Source organism: Solanum stenotomum, chromosome 4 (assembly GCF_019186545.1).
Source record: "Solanum stenotomum isolate F172 chromosome 4, ASM1918654v1, whole genome shotgun sequence".
Taxonomy (NCBI): domain Eukaryota; kingdom Viridiplantae; phylum Streptophyta; class Magnoliopsida; order Solanales; family Solanaceae; genus Solanum; species Solanum stenotomum.
The window spans coordinates 65,540,234-65,556,708 of record NC_064285.1 but is presented as its reverse complement, the minus strand read 5'-3'; the positions used below and the strand labels follow the sequence as shown (position 1 = coordinate 65,556,708).

Below are 16,475 nucleotides of genomic sequence, written 5' to 3'. Positions count from 1 at the left end.
ATAGCTGAAAAAATTCGTAAGTTGAGAGATTTAAGTAAAGAGAAATTAATGGGCCTGGTATGAATTGGGCTTAACTGAAGCCCGTTTGAATAGGGCGTTGTCCAATCAATATGTGAATGTCTCCCACAAAGATGCTACTTTTTCGGAAAGGTATACATTTGACCGCTCGATCAAAAATATTAATACTCGTTAATCAACGGAGAGATGACTAAAAGTAATGCTCGCCTTTGAAATAATCATTTTTGTAAGAAAAATATAATAAACACTTTTGGTCTTTCAACAACTTGGTCAAACATGCTATAATATTGACACGAGTCTAAATATTGACCAAAGTGATATCTTCCTTCTTCTGTTTTTCCACATGATATATTAGCCCATCTAATATCTTAAGATATCTGTTGTTTTAAGCTGAGGATTTATTGGAAATAAAACAGTTTTTATATCTCACAAGATAAGGGTAAAGTTTGCGTAATTGCGTATACTTTACTTTTTTGAAATTTCACTTATGAAATTCCACTGAATGTAGGGGTGTGTGAAAATCGAACCGATCGATAAATGGAACCGAAAAAGTGTTATTGGTTAATTGTTATTGGGTTATTGGATTAACGGATTTTTAATGGTTTTATTAAAAAAAATATCGGGCTATCGGTTAGTTATTGATTTTTAATATTGGGTTATTGGGTAAACCGATAACTCATTAAAACTTGTAATTTACTACTTTTATTTGTACATAAATAATATATATATTAATCTCAATACATTACTAGTTACCGTCTTTGTCCTTCAATTAACAATTCACAGTGACTTTGAGTTTACAACTTCACATTATACAAAACATCAAAATCTAAAGTAAGAACCCTATTCCTTTTGATTTTTCTTTGTGTTACATTTGTATAGTTCTTTTCATGTTTGTTAATATTGTTTTTATTTTATGAGCATTAGTAAAGTTACATTGTCAATTTTATTAGAGAAGTCATATATTTATTTTATAAGTATTTTCTTATTGGTTAAACCGAAAATTGAACCCTTAAGGACTAAAACAGATAAACTAAAAGCCGATAAAAAATATCTTATTGGTTTGATTATTGATTTAATGTATTTAAAATCAAAAACCAATAAATGAATCGATAATTCATAAAACCGAACCGAACCGAACCGATCGTATTATTGTTGTTGAATATTTTAAACTAATATTGAAGTTATATTAGTCAAAGTAGTTCTCTTCTTCTTTTCTATTTTCCACACACTAATTTTCATTTTGATTTACTTTGGAAAAAATGACTCATTTTCCTTTTCCATCTCTTTCTTTTGCTTTTCATGTATTTCTTCTAGCTAGATTTATTTTAAGAAATATGTGGGAGAATTAAATATATTTATTTATGTTTTTATATAAGAATAATTAATTGTATATATCAAAATATATGATTTAGTTATATTCATTATGAGTTCACTAGTTCCTTATTATATTTTTTTTGGGGTCTATTGTACTCTTTTTTTTTAAAGACAAATTGATGTGACCTATTAGAAAGATGAATATTATTATTTTTTCGGGCTCTTATATTATGCTCATTAATAAGATGTGATGGATCATAAATGAGACTTTTGGTGAGTTCGGAATCAAAAGACAATAATTTTTAAAAAAAAATTCAAAAGGGCAATTAAATTATTTATCAAATCAAAAGGACAACAAATTTTAACGGTATCTAAATCAGGGTTTTCGTCGCAAGACGCAAAAACTCATGCCCCTTACAAGGCTATAGCTGCTTTTAGGCTTTTAGCCTTACAAAGCACAGGCCCACCTGCATTTTGCAGGTTGCTTTTTTTAAAAGAAAAAAAATCGTTGAGTAAAAAATTTGAAAATGAGAGTTTGATAATTGCCCATACACACCATGTGTGTTCTCTATCACATGCACTCCTTATCCCTTCACATTTCAAGAACCCAACAAACAAAACTACGTACTTCTATATATTTCTTTTATATGTAAATTAATACTATAGTTTATATATCTGAATTTTGGTTTTTGTATGATGAATAAATGTCACGCAACACAAACTGAGTAGTTTCAAATGGACAAGAACATTAAATTTGACCGAATATGTTTTAATTTGTCTTCTTCATGATGATGATGTCTCCAATATTGAATGTATTCTTTGTAGGGGAAGGAGGGCCACATCTCATTAATGGTGTGTTTTACGAAGAAAAATATTTTATTGAAAAATATTTATAAAATTATAAATTATGCAATTCATTCAAGTTTGGGCTAATAATTGATCTGCTCATTCATTAGCTTATAACCAGAGGCGTATTCAGGATTTTCACAAGATGGGTGCACAATTACAAAAAAATGTATCTTAAATATAAATTCGATGGGTTTGACTATTAGGTTTTTAATATGATCCATTAAATTTTAAAAATTATAAGTCAAAAACATATAATGCTACTAGTTTTAAATTTTATATACACATTTGATTTAATTATATAAAAAATTTACAATGCTAATTATTTTAGGAATTTTCAATATAACACACTTGAAAATTTTGAAAGATTAAAGGAAAAAGACAAAAGAACGATTAGTTGAAACGCCAAAAGTATAACCAATAACCACTTAGAGAAGTATTAGTAAAAGACAAGATAGATACAATATTTAAATTTATATCCTCACTTAGAGGGGTGAAGCCAATCCTCATCGTATTATTATATGATACTTTGAACGTGGGTTCACACATCTATATTTAAATATTTTATAAAAATATAACACTATTATATATGATCTAGAGAGGGGAGCATGGATTCATGTGAACCCACAACACCCCCTCTAGATACGCCCCTGCTTACAACTAGTCCATTTCAATCCATTAAAATTTAAGTTGGTATCTAGTGATCCCTTCATATCATATAATGGTAACTTATGATTTAATACGATGTTTAAGAAACAAATAAAGAATTTTTATGAGTATAATAATCAACATGTTATTAAGTGTGCAATGAAAAGTTTAAAATCAAATATAAAAAATGTGTTCTTATTATTAAGGACTCCCTTCTTTGGTTTGAGTTAGCTAAAATAGAATTATAATTGTCCCCGTTTGTCATGTCATGATTTGCATTAAAAAAGAATGAAGAAAAAACAGTGCAGTATTTGTTTTTGTTCTTTTGTTTCATTTGATCCTTTTAAGTTTGCATGAGATAGTGACACCAACCTAAAACTAATTTGCCGACAATGAGAAACTAGAATAATTAACTAGAGCAAAACACATGAATTAATTAACATAACGAATTAGGGGCTAAGATATGCAATTTATAAAATTAATTATAGTGATTAGGACAGTTTTCTTGGCATGAAATTAAATTTGAGAATGTTTATTACACTATTAGAAAATATGGAATCAAAGGAATTTATTGGTGCTAATCCGTCGCTAGAAAAAACTCCTTGCGAATTTTCTTATAATCTATAGCTAAATAAAATTAACACAAAAATTTAATTATTTAACTAAAAAATTTGTGTGTCGTTAATTCTGTATTTTCTAATCTTGCTATTTTTCTTAATGTTAATATCACTAAAAAGGATTAATGTCTTCCAACCTTCATATATAGTTTAATGAGTTAATATCTCAAAATGTCACTTAACTTTGAAAATATATGTAGCAAATTTATTAAACTTTGTTTTATATTAATAAAATCACTCAACTTAGACATTTGTATCAATAAAATCACTCATATAAATTTATCATTCAAAAAAATTGACATGAAAAATAAATTATCTTCTTATATCATATTAAACATCTCATATAAACAATTTTAAAAAATTGCATCTATTTAATTTCCTTAATAGAGGATTTGATGGGGTTGGAGTTTGTGGTGGGGTGGGGTGTCACCACTCACATTGATTAGTACGTTATTTCAATTACTTTATGATTATTTTTTTATAAGAGTTCTTAATGGAAACATTATATGATTTTTTTTTTTGTTTTTCGGCTAGTATTTGGTATCTATATCAAAACTTGACTAAATCTGGATTCACGTCGAAATAGATAAAACACTCTCTAATAAAGATGATTCCGTATCAAGAAGACTCAAATTCAAGACCTCTGATTAAAAATGAAGGAATACTTACCAGTTACACGTGGATAACACTTTATATATTTTATTCTAAGAAGCCAAATCTAGGTGTCAAATCCTAATAACTGGACATTTCTATAATTTAGTTTGGTGGTACTAATTGTCGTTGATGATTAGTTAATATATTAAAGATTGAAAAATCTTTCATTTGCTTTGAAAAATCTATAATTTAATTGGGTTAAATTTAATGTTCTTGTCCATTTGAAATTAAACTACTCAGTTTGTGTTGCGTGACATTTATTCATCATACAAAAACCAAAATTCAGATATATAAACTATAGTATTAATTTACATATAAAAGAAATATATAAAGTACGTAGTTTTGTTTGTTGGGTTCTTGAAATGTGAAGGGATATAAGGAGTGCATGTGATAAAGAACACATGGTGTATATGAGCAATTATCAAACTCTCATTTTCAAATTTTTTACTCAAACGATTTTTTATTTTTATTTTTAAAAAAGCATGCAAAACGCAGATAGGCCTGCGCCTTGTAAGGCTAAAAGCAGTCATGGCCTTGTAAGGCGCATGGACCCTGATTTAGACGCCGTTAAAATTTGTTGCCCTTTTGGTTTGATAAATAATTTAGTTGTCCTTCTAGAATTTTCAAAAAAAATTGTTGCCATTTTGATTCCGGACTCGACTTTTGGTGATGATAAAGAGTCATACATTTTCTCTTGCATGAGATTCTTGTTTTCTCATATTATTTTAAAGTTTCGATTCGTGTGACTGTATATTTTAAAGATAAAACTTAAAATTGGAAAAATTGATTTGTTTAGAAATGCATTTTACATTTTAAAAACAAAATATTGCAAATGGGACCCCAAAAATGTAAAAAACAGTTTTGGGGCACTTGTAAATATTTGAAAAGAAAATAATCAAATTTCATAATCAAATAGATAATTGAATATAAATTTCAAAATCTATGGACAACACTAGCTTAGTGTATTTTACATCTTCATTTGAAATATCAGAAGCTTATTTTAGTATGTATTTGATACGGTGGAAATTTTTCAGAAAAGTAAATTCAACTCTTACTTGTTTTTTTGTATTTGTTATGAAAATAGAAAATATTGTACTAAAAATATTTATATAATATAGACAACTATTATTATAGAGGCGGAGGGGTTGGGAGTAGAGATGGTATGGGGATGGAGCCTACAATGGTGGGTGAAGATAAGATATTTTGAAGGGTGTTAAGAACACAATTAATATACAAAAAGCAAAAAAAAAAAATACATTTCACGACCAAAGAAAAAAAAAATCTTTTTTAAAGTAGAAATAATGGGCTTTCCAAAAAGTAAAAATGAAGCATCATTTGTACAATTATTTACATATTTTCGCTGAAAAAGTTATTTTTTTCGTTTTAAAAGATTTTTTATTTAAAAAATATATATTCAATTTTTTTAACCATTAAAAAAATTCTATATCAACACACCCTTCAAGAAACATGTTGAGCCAGAGGTCATTTTGAAAAATGTGGTGTACCTAACATATATTTATGATTAATCACAGAAGTTACATACAACAACTACAAGACAAGGATATATATATAAAATTATTTACATGCATTATTTGCCCACATAAATTAATTCGTATTGATCGATTAATTTGGTTAAGTTTATAAGTTGGTCAATATATTTAATAAATATTCAAAGTATTTATAAGTTACGTGGTTATAAATTAAATTAACTAAAGGTGAAATAACTTGGGAGATTCTTATATTTGGCTCGAATTGTCAACTGGACCCTTCTACTCACGATTTTGTCAACTGAACACTTAAACTCAATGAAACACAATCTTTTAAATCCTTTTGACTTTGCATGCACTTCAAACACACAATGAAAATGACATGTCATGATCCACATCAGACTTTTAGTGACACGTCACTTATTTTTACTTTATTTTAAGAAATTTATTTTTTTTCTTTTCACTTATTTTTTACTTTATTTAAAAAAAAAAAAAATCTTTTTCACTCTGTTTCTTCCTCACACTAACTTTATCCTTTCTCTCTCCATTTTTTTCACCAAAGACACCATGGCCATCTTATATCCTTATTCCTTACTGGTTATCACTACCTAAAATAACTAAAAATTATCATTGTTCTCCAAGTTTTCATCGCTCATAATTTTTCGCCATATTTTTTTTACCAAGGTCTTCATCCACCACTTGAACCATTGTGAATCTGTTTCCTCCATTAATGTCAATGAACTACACTAAAATATCTTAATATGTTCTAATATATATATATACATGTTCCACTTAATTTTACAAAGACATGCAATAATCATTTTTCACTCTCCAAAATAATTAGATTTATATCACCTAACCAACCGCCTGTAAATTACCCCTCCCCATTCTCCTTATAGCTTCTCTTTAATTATTTTTATCTCACAAAGACTGAAGCAACTATTTCTAGAAAAGAATTTCTAAAATACTTTTTGCAAACATATATTAAAGATTATAAAAATGGGGAAAGGGAGCAGGACAGAAAAATGGGGACTAGGTGGCCGTGGGGGAAGAACGATAGCGGTGTTGGGTAGGAAAGAAAAGAAAATGGGGAAAAGGAGATTTGTCTTTTTATTTTATTTTTTTAAAATTAGTTTTAGTCTCAAATTTTCCTATTTACACTCCTTTTAACACGTGAGATCACACGTTTGTTCCACCTCGACTATTAAGTTACCACATAGGATTAGTCAACGGTCAAAGTGGTTTAAAATATTTTGTTTCATTGAGTTTAAGTGTTCAATTGACAAAATCATGAGTAAAAGGGTCTAGTTGACAATTCGAGTCAAGTATAAGGGTCTCCCGAGTCATTCCGCCTTAACTAAAAACAACTTGCTTATAACTATTTTATTTTACTATTCTATGTTTTTTCAACATCTTTTTCTAATTCTTAAAATACTTTATATAGCATAAAACGTGAAACTCCATCTTCACGTCTTATTCATTCTTTCTCATTTTCTTGGTAAAGATATTTTTAAATTTATAATTATATTTTATCATTTTAACAATGGGAAAGGGATAAAATTACCTTTTTACTATTCGACGATAAACTTTTGCCCTTTAGTATAAAATGATATTTTTAAGTTGTCTCGCGATAAAAGTGGGTATTTATGCACTTAATGAACTAATCCATCATTAGTTTCTTTTTAATTCTGATTAAATATTATAGTTCGTAGCCGATTCAAATGTCAAATTAAATTCAATAGAACTCCTAATTATCAATGGAGGACATAATGTTCCTCGTCAAATAGTAAATGGACTAACACATCATTAGTTCCTCTTAATTTCGATCCAATCTTATGGTTCAAGATCAATTCAAACCCTTAATGAAATCCAATTAAATTCTTAATTTTCAATAGAGGGCAAAAGAGTTCCTCGTCGAATATCAAAAGGACAATTTTGACCCTTTGTCGATTTAACAAAAAAAGGGCTTGTCGATATTGTTTTACCATCAAATACATTAACAATATTATATTATCAATTTTAGAGATCTTTCTTGAGGTTTAACTTCGTATTCATAACACTACCTTCCTTCTGTAATTTAAGTATCACACTTCTCTCCCATATCATTTTTCTCATTATAACAATTCTATTAATATATTTATCATAAATATGAAAAAAATAATGATGAACTTTCCTTTTAATATATACTTTTTCTTGACAAATAAATGTAAATTCATTAGCTGGAAATATTGTCGTGTTACACGTTTTGTTCCTATGGAGCCAGTGAATATTTTTTCTGATGAAAAATCTGATATGGGGGATGATATCTCAAAATGAAATTTTATTAATTTGAAATTTTAGAAAAAAAAATTATACTTTTTTAAAAATAAATTAATTGTAAGTGCAAACAAGAAAAAAAAATTAATTTTATTTTATAAATTAACAAGTAATTTAGATTTACTATTTATAGTAATGTGGACAATTAATATAAACGAAGTGAGTATGTTATTTAAATGAGACCGAAGAGAAGATACCTTAATGAGCAACGATCTAAGTTTGAACTTCTCTACCTACTTTTTCACTCGAATTCGTCGTATTAAATTTTTCTAATATAATTTACTTTGCAAACTATTTTTTTTATGACAAGAAAAACTCTCAGCCGCTATCCTATGCAATAGCTCGCAAACCACATAGAAGAGGTAACCCACACTACGCAAACCTGGTGCGACGAGCTCAACCCAGAAGGCAAACCCCTTGCTTTCGTTGGCAAGGGTTTTCGAACTTGAAACTTCCATCATGGAAGTCCCAAGCCCAAATCACTGGACCACCCCGAAGGATACTTCGCAAACTATTACACTAAAGCTAAATTTATCTCGTACACAAATAATTAATAGTCTTTTTACGAAAACAAAAATCTCTAATGATGTCATCAAGAATCCAGAAGATCTTAATTTTTTGATAACTTCAATGATAAACCTTTCACGTATTATATAGTACTGGATTAAATATAATGGAGTAGTTACATTATTAATCTTAATTATTTAAAAAATCTTAAACTTGTACAACCAATTTTAATATGAATTCTTGTACAACTAAATTGAACATATCAATTTAACATTATTTTATTTTTCTTTCGGCAGAGGGATACTATTCTGAAAAAATATATATATTAAAGTAATGCAAAAAATACGTAGTGGGTGTATATTTTTATTTTAATCCTCGTAATATTTTGTTAAGCAGATTTAATCTTCAATTTATCGAAATGTGGTATTGGTGGTTTATTTTTAGAAGTATGTTATTATCGAACATGAAGTAATCATACAAGTTTAACATAACATGTTTTGAAACTAAATAAATTGTGAAACATATAATAATTCTTAAAATTCATGAATATTCCCATGCAAATAAATCAAATATGCATGATTCAAATAATTAAAGATTAAATATGCTTAGTCAAATGTCGATCACGAAAGTAAAACTAAAATTAAATTTTACCAATAACTCACAACTTGTTTATAAGATGAGTATTATGTATTGTTTCATGACACATTGTATTGTATCATTTTGATATATATATATATATAACTTATATTAGTTGCGTGTTGATAATAAAATTTACATTATTATATGTATAAAAATTAAAAAGGTATGATACAATAACAATCAAAATAATTATTATATTTATAAAGAAAAAATAATGGTACGTTATGATACCATATAATATAACAAATAACAATTAGAGGCGTACGTATTTAGGATCTCGTTACAATGAATATAATATTATGTTTATCAGAAGATATACAATACAAAAAGTTTAAATTGCATGTCCAAACAAAACTTTAACTTCATCTCATGATTTCATATTATGATTTCATATCATATCATAATTTCATATTGCATGACCAAACAAGCCCTAAGATATCGAAGGTATTGAAATCGATTGAATGCATTGACTATATATAATATCATCCAATATTACTAATTTTAATACATACATTTGGCTAATTATAGTAAAAAATTACAATACTAAAAATAGTTGAGAAATTTCCAATATTTTTGAAAGATTGATGCAATAAATTAAAAAAAAAAAGTTTAAAACGTCAAAAATGCTACCAATAATCACTTAGAAGAGAGGTGTCTCCCTTTTTTTTTTAAAGAACAAAATAGATGTAAGATTCAAATTTCTAACATCAATTAGAAAGACATATGCGTCCAATAATGATTGCATTATATTATACTTTATGTATGTTCAGTGGTTATTTTTCAATATAACACTACTATATATATAATCTCGGAAGAGGAGCATAGATTGACGTGAGCTCGGGAACTCCCCCTGATACGCCCGTGATAACAACCATCCAACATGTTGTACTGAAATAGTAATAATTTTAAAAAAAATTATTGCTTTAAATAGCCTAACCAGTCCATTGAAGTATTCCCAAGAACCAACAAAAACACTAATTAATTAAGCTTTTCTTCACCATGGAGAAACAAACAAATGGAAAAGCAAGAACAAATGATGAAAAAAAAAATCAAGAATCTCATGAAGCACAAGCAAATATGTGGAAATTTGTGTTTGGTTTCACAGAAATGGCTGTGATTAAATGTGCCATTGAATTAGGAATTGCTGAATTTTTGGAAAAAAATCAAGAACCTATTAGCCTAAATCAACTTTCTATTGCACTTGGTTGTTGTTCCTCTTCCCTCTATCGTATCCTAAGGTATGATTAATTAGTTTGTAATTTGTTATTCTGTTAGTTTCAATTTACGTGACAGTGTTTAGCTATATATACAAGAAATTTGATTTTTTAAAATATTTGTGTGATTGTAATTGAGCATCTCATTATATTATGGGACTAGTGCATGAAGGGTTGTAGTGAAGAGGTTAGTACGTATTCATATTCATGCATCCTTAACTAGAGATCTTATGCTCGATTCCCGAGCATGAAGTTCTCTTAGGTAGAAAATGTCTTATCCTACTAATTAACATCGGGAGGAAAAAATTATTGAACTAATGAAAAGCTTAAAGTTAAGTTATTTTTAAATAAGGATATGAAGAATTATTTTTAGTTAAGACAGACTAAAAAAAAGTATCAACACTCAAACCTCTCTATAATATCATCATTTGTTTGGATTTTTTTTTAATAGTGAAATGATGCTATAGAAATTAAATGGTATAGCATAAGATGAAACATCGGTTCTAAGGAAAACTTGACAGTTATTGTGAAATATTGTTATGAAAAGATATAATTGTAGATATTTGTTATAAAAATAATAATGTTAATAATATGTACATATTTTATAGGTTCTTGATCAACCGTGGAATATTCAAGGAGACATCAACCAAAAGCGGCAAAAGTGGCTATGTTCAAACGCCTCTTTCCCGCCTTCTCATTAAAGAAGGCGAGAATAGCATGGCTGCTTTCCTGCTATTTGAAAGCAGCCCTGTGATGTTGGCACCGTGGCACAATCTTAGTGCACGTATTTCATCAAAGTACAATAGTACACCTGCCTTTGAAGCAGCTCATGGAAAGGATGTCTGGAAGTACGCGGAAGCTGACCCTAAACACAGTAACCTCTTGAACAACGCAATGGCGTGTGACGCTAGGGTAGCAGTATCTGCGATTATCGACGGTTGCCCCGAGATATTCGAGGGGGTGAACACGGTGGTTGATGTTGGTGGTGGTGATGGAACAACACTTAGATTATTGGTGGAGGCTTTTCCTTGGATTAATGGGATTAATTTTGATCTCCCTCATGTTGCTTCTGTTGCACCTCATGCTATTGGTGTTGTACATGTTGGAGGTGACATGTTTAATTATGTTCCCAAAGCTGATGCTGCCTTCCTCATGGTGAGTACTACTTCCGTCTCATATTAGATGAACATCTTACTAAAAATATATGTTTTATATTACTTGAATTTTTACTAATTAATCAGGATAGAAATTAATTAGTTTTTTTTTTCATTTTATCCCTACAATTAATATGACCTTGGGAAGTTTAAACAAATTTTGAAGATCCAGATTTTTTTTTCCCAAGAGGCTTATTAATATAAACAAAGAATACAGTAGTAAAGTTGATCAATCTATTAATAATTTCTTAATTACAGTACAAAATAGAAAGTTAATTTCCATCTAATATGGGACGGAGGAAATAGATATTAGTAGTAGCCATTTTAATGGATTGAGTTTGTTTTAGTTAAAATATTTGACATTTTAATTATGATGGGAATTAATTTCTTAAATAGTTATTCATGTTATGAAAATGACTCAAAAAGTCTTTTTTTTAAAAATTTATTTTGTGCTAAGAAAAGTCATTCGTCATTTGTCCACTATCCCACAAAATAATTTCTACAAGAAAAGTACTAGAAAATAATATGGAATGGTCCCTTATGTTTTGACAGTAGGTCTAAAGTTGTCCATTGATATATTTTATACTATTATCTCTATTATAAGTTTCTAATGGACATTTCGTATAAAAATAGTTCATCGTTAAGGGATTTTCAATAAAGCATGTCGGAAACATTATTGAGGAGCCAATTTCAAATGAATTTCATAAAAAAAGATATTTTTTTTTTTAAAAATAGTGTTTAAGGGATTCCCGATGAATTGTCTATTAAAAACATTTTCAACAAAATTTGCTTTATTTAAATAGTATTTTTGCATAACTTCATGTATATATGTTGAAGTAATTGTATTGGTGGGAAATTATCTCTATTTCTATTAACCTTACACAAATTTCTGATGAAAATCTTAAAAGAGATTTTTGATTGAAACAACAAACAACAACAATAATAACAAACCCTCTCCAATCCCATAGCTAGAGTCTAGGGTAAAGTGTACACATACTTTACTCATATCTCGTGGAGGTAAATTGACCATTTCCAAAGGACTCTTGACTCGGATTTTTAATTAAAGTCTATCGTAATTGTTTCTAACATGCTAATTTTTGAGGGAGTTTGTCAGAAAATCTACTTATTTTTAATTTATTTTTCTAGGAAGTATTTCTTATATTCAATTTTGTTGTTAAGTTTCATAACCTCATGTATATTGTTGTATATATTATCTATATTAGTGGGTTTTACATGATTGGAGTGATGAAGAATGCATACAAATATTAACAAAGTGTAGAGATGCAATTCCACAAGACAATGGGAAAGTGATAATATTGGAATCAATAATTGGTGAAAAAGAAGAAAGTATTATTAGAGGATCAAATAATGAGAAGCTCAAAGATGTTGGTTTAATGTTGGATATGGTGATGATGGCTCACACAAGCAATGGAAAAGAGAGAACTACAAAAGAATGGGCTTATGTTTTGAATGAAGCTGGATTTAATAGACACACAATTAGTCACATTAATGCTGTTCAATCTGTTATTCAAGCTTATCCTTCTTGATTTTTACGATGTTCGGAGACGAATTCAGAATGTAAACTCTATTGGTTTATCTTTAAGTTTCTTAGTAAGCATTGAACACGTATGTTATTTTTTTAATATTATGAATTCTAATCTACTATTTGCTGCAACAACATATCTAGTGTACTGATCTCATAAACATTGGACACACATGTTGTATTTTTATTTTATGAATTTAATCTATACAATTTCTAGAGTGAAATTTGTTGTATTTTTCAACTTATGGACTCAAGAATATTATTATTATACTAGATATTTGATGGCCATGCCAGCACATGCCCAAAATATATGTTACTATTTTTTCCCTCAAATTTATGTGATATAAAGGAATTTTGAAGAATCAATCAAAAACAATTATATGTTTTTTTAAAAATATATTTGAAGTTATTAATTTGTTTTGATTTATAATATTTTTTGCGTCATTTTTAAATAATATATGTTACTTCTGTTCTAATTCACGTGAATAATCATAAATATTTTCAGTTGTTAATTTACTGCGAATTCTAGAACTTTTGACGTTATTTTCAAATAATATATGTTACTTCTTCTATTTCAATTAGTCAACCAAATTTCTTATAATATTTTCAATTGTTAATTATTGTGATTTATAACATCTTTTATGTAATTTTAATAATAATAATATATATTATTTCATTTGTTCCAATTCATATAACAATGATAAAATTTTAAGAGTCAACTAAATATTTTTTTTTAAAAAAAGAAGGTTGTACCTCTAATATATTTTGTAGTAAAAATATAATAAATATAGTAGTTAAATTTCAAGAAGTATAACATGTTGAACAAAAGAATTAGATACAAAACATAGACAAATTTTATGGCGGAAGAGGCACAAATATGACTTATTAATTTATGAATAAAAAAATATGTGGGTCCTATTCGTTTTATTTTAAATTGTTATTCCTTTTCCCATACATTTTACTCCACATCCGTACACTTGTCCATTTCTTTTCTTTTCCCCTTTTTATTTATAAAAAAATCTTTTATTCTTCTTTCCTCTAATATTTCAGATCAATTTTAAGTTATGAATTTTATTTATTCAAATTTTTTTATATAATTCGTATATTTTTTTTTTCATATTTGATAGTTAACAAATATATTATTTTTTAATTTTTTAAATTACATAAAAATATGAGAATAAAAAATGGTGGAGAAAATTACAAAATGAAGAATAAAACCTTCATCTACGAAATAAAAGTTTAGATAGCCAATCAACTAAACTATTAATATCCCTCATTTGGTACTTGTATTTAAGCATGATTGATTAATTTTCACTTATCAAATTAAATTATTTCATCAATTTTTATATTAATCAACCAAACCAAATTAATGAAATTAGTTTTTTCGATTTCTTAATTTTTTTTATCTTGATTTGAAACATTTTACAATAAAATGAATTTTAATTTTATGAAATATAATGTAAATATCATACTATTTTGTATCATTATTATTTATTTAATATAACTCATTGTAAACCGTTATATAAAAAACTATCAACCATAATGCCACAAAAATGGGAAATATATATATATATATATATATATATATATATATATATATATATATATATATATATATNAACCATAATGCCATAAAAATGGGAAATATATTATATATATATATATATTAATATTTGTATATACAAAATATTGTTTTCCATGTTTATGCGTTAAAATGATAGTGTTTATATAATTATTTATAATAAATTGAAGTAGATATAATTGTATGAAATAGTGACATTTGCGTCAAATTTCATAAAAAAATAATTTAATTTCAGTGTAACATGTTTCAAATGGAACTTAAAAAAAACTGAGAAAATTAAAAAACTTGATTTTATTGATTCGTTGTGGTTTGACAGTGAAAAAAAAACTAATCAATCAAATGTATATATACATATCAAATAAACGATTTTTTTAGCTTAGTTGATTAACTATCTAGACATTCATTTCATAGATGAAAATTCTATTTTTTATTTTGCAATTTCCTCCCATATTTTTTTCTTGTATTCTCAAATATTTTTTTTAAAAAAAATAATCAACGTGATATTTATCAAATGGAGAACATATATAAATATAAAATGATATAAGAAAATTGGATAAATAAAATTAACCATTGAAAAAACTGATTAAAAAATTAGACAAAGAATTAAAAAAATAAAAAATAAAAAATAAAAAGGTGAAAGGAAAGAAATTACAAAAAGGAGGGGTGAGAGGAGAGAGAAATAACAATATAGAATGAGAAGGATAGGAGTGATTTGAATTTTGACCCATGTATTTTTTAATTCAAAAATAATGCCTCACATATAAGTCATACTTGTACGGTTGAAATTTTTCCAAAACATATATTGAAAACAGAAAATCAGAAAACGCATGAGACGAGGAAAAGTAAATGGGCCTAAACGAAAGTCTAATATTTCGGCTGAGAGATAAGTAATGGCTAGGTTAAATTGTCCAATAATTAAAGGTACAATTATAAAATAAGCAAGTACTGATTTATAACATCTTTTATGTAATTTTAATAATAATATATATTATTTAATTTGTTCCAATGCATATGATAATGATAAGATTTTAAGAGTCAACTAAATATTTTTTTTTTTTAAAAAAAGATTGTACCTCTAATATATTTTGTAGTAAAAATATAATAAATGTAGTAGTTTAATTTCAAGAAGTATAAAAGGTTGAACAAAAGAATTAGATACAAAACATATATTGAAAACACATGATTAATGAAAATAAAAAAACACATGAGATGAGGAAAAGTAAATGTGCCTAAATGAAAGTCTAAATAAGTAATAGCTGGTTTAAATTGTCCAATAATTAAAGATACAATTATAAAATAAGCAAGTACAACATTATTTAAGCATAAACATTGTGCAAACATAAAAAATACCCTTGGCAAGGAAGCACACATGTCGTCCAACACTTGTGTGCTTCCTAGTCGCTCATATATAGTAGTAATAATAGTAAATCCTAATGAATTTTTTATATATATAAATCTATATTATACATTGAATTTAGATAAATTCGATATTTGAATGTGACATCCTACTGATTGCATTTGCATGCATGTGCCTTTCTCTTATTGACATATTTTTGTTTGTCCGAATAGGGTAAAGAGTTTTGATCGATTTTTACTATTTAAAAAAAGAAGTAAATAAAACATGAAAAATGACTCGAAAAAAAATTTATAAAAGAAAAAAGAGCAAAAGTAGTCCGTTGTGTCTAGAATATGTTTAAAATGATCATATATTTAAAATTTTGAATAGTTTTGTCTATTATATTTATTAAAGTAAATATTTTTTTATACTAATAAATCCTGATAGTTAGATTTAACGAGAATTACCATAAAACTTAACAAGAGCTCGTATTTGGATGCACATTTCTTATATCCTTTTATTTACTATTTTAGTTTATTTATATTACAATTTTTTCTATTTTTGATCTATTACATTTCTAAAATTTGACATACTATAATT

At 26.9% G+C, this 16,475-nt stretch overlaps 1 protein-coding gene across 1 annotated transcript; it reads left to right on the top strand.

Annotated features, from left to right (window-relative positions):
- Positions 1 to 10,009: 10,009 nt before the first annotated feature.
- On the top strand, positions 10,010 to 13,057 carry LOC125862230 (acetylserotonin O-methyltransferase-like). Its single transcript, XM_049542260.1, has 3 exons — positions 10,010 to 10,284; positions 10,869 to 11,415; positions 12,638 to 13,057. Exons 1-3 carry the CDS (start codon positions 10,046 to 10,048, stop codon positions 12,959 to 12,961), a joined length of 1,110 nt encoding a protein of 369 aa, XP_049398217.1. The 5' UTR covers positions 10,010 to 10,045; the 3' UTR covers positions 12,962 to 13,057.
- The last annotated feature ends 3,418 nt before the right edge of the window (positions 13,058 to 16,475 follow it).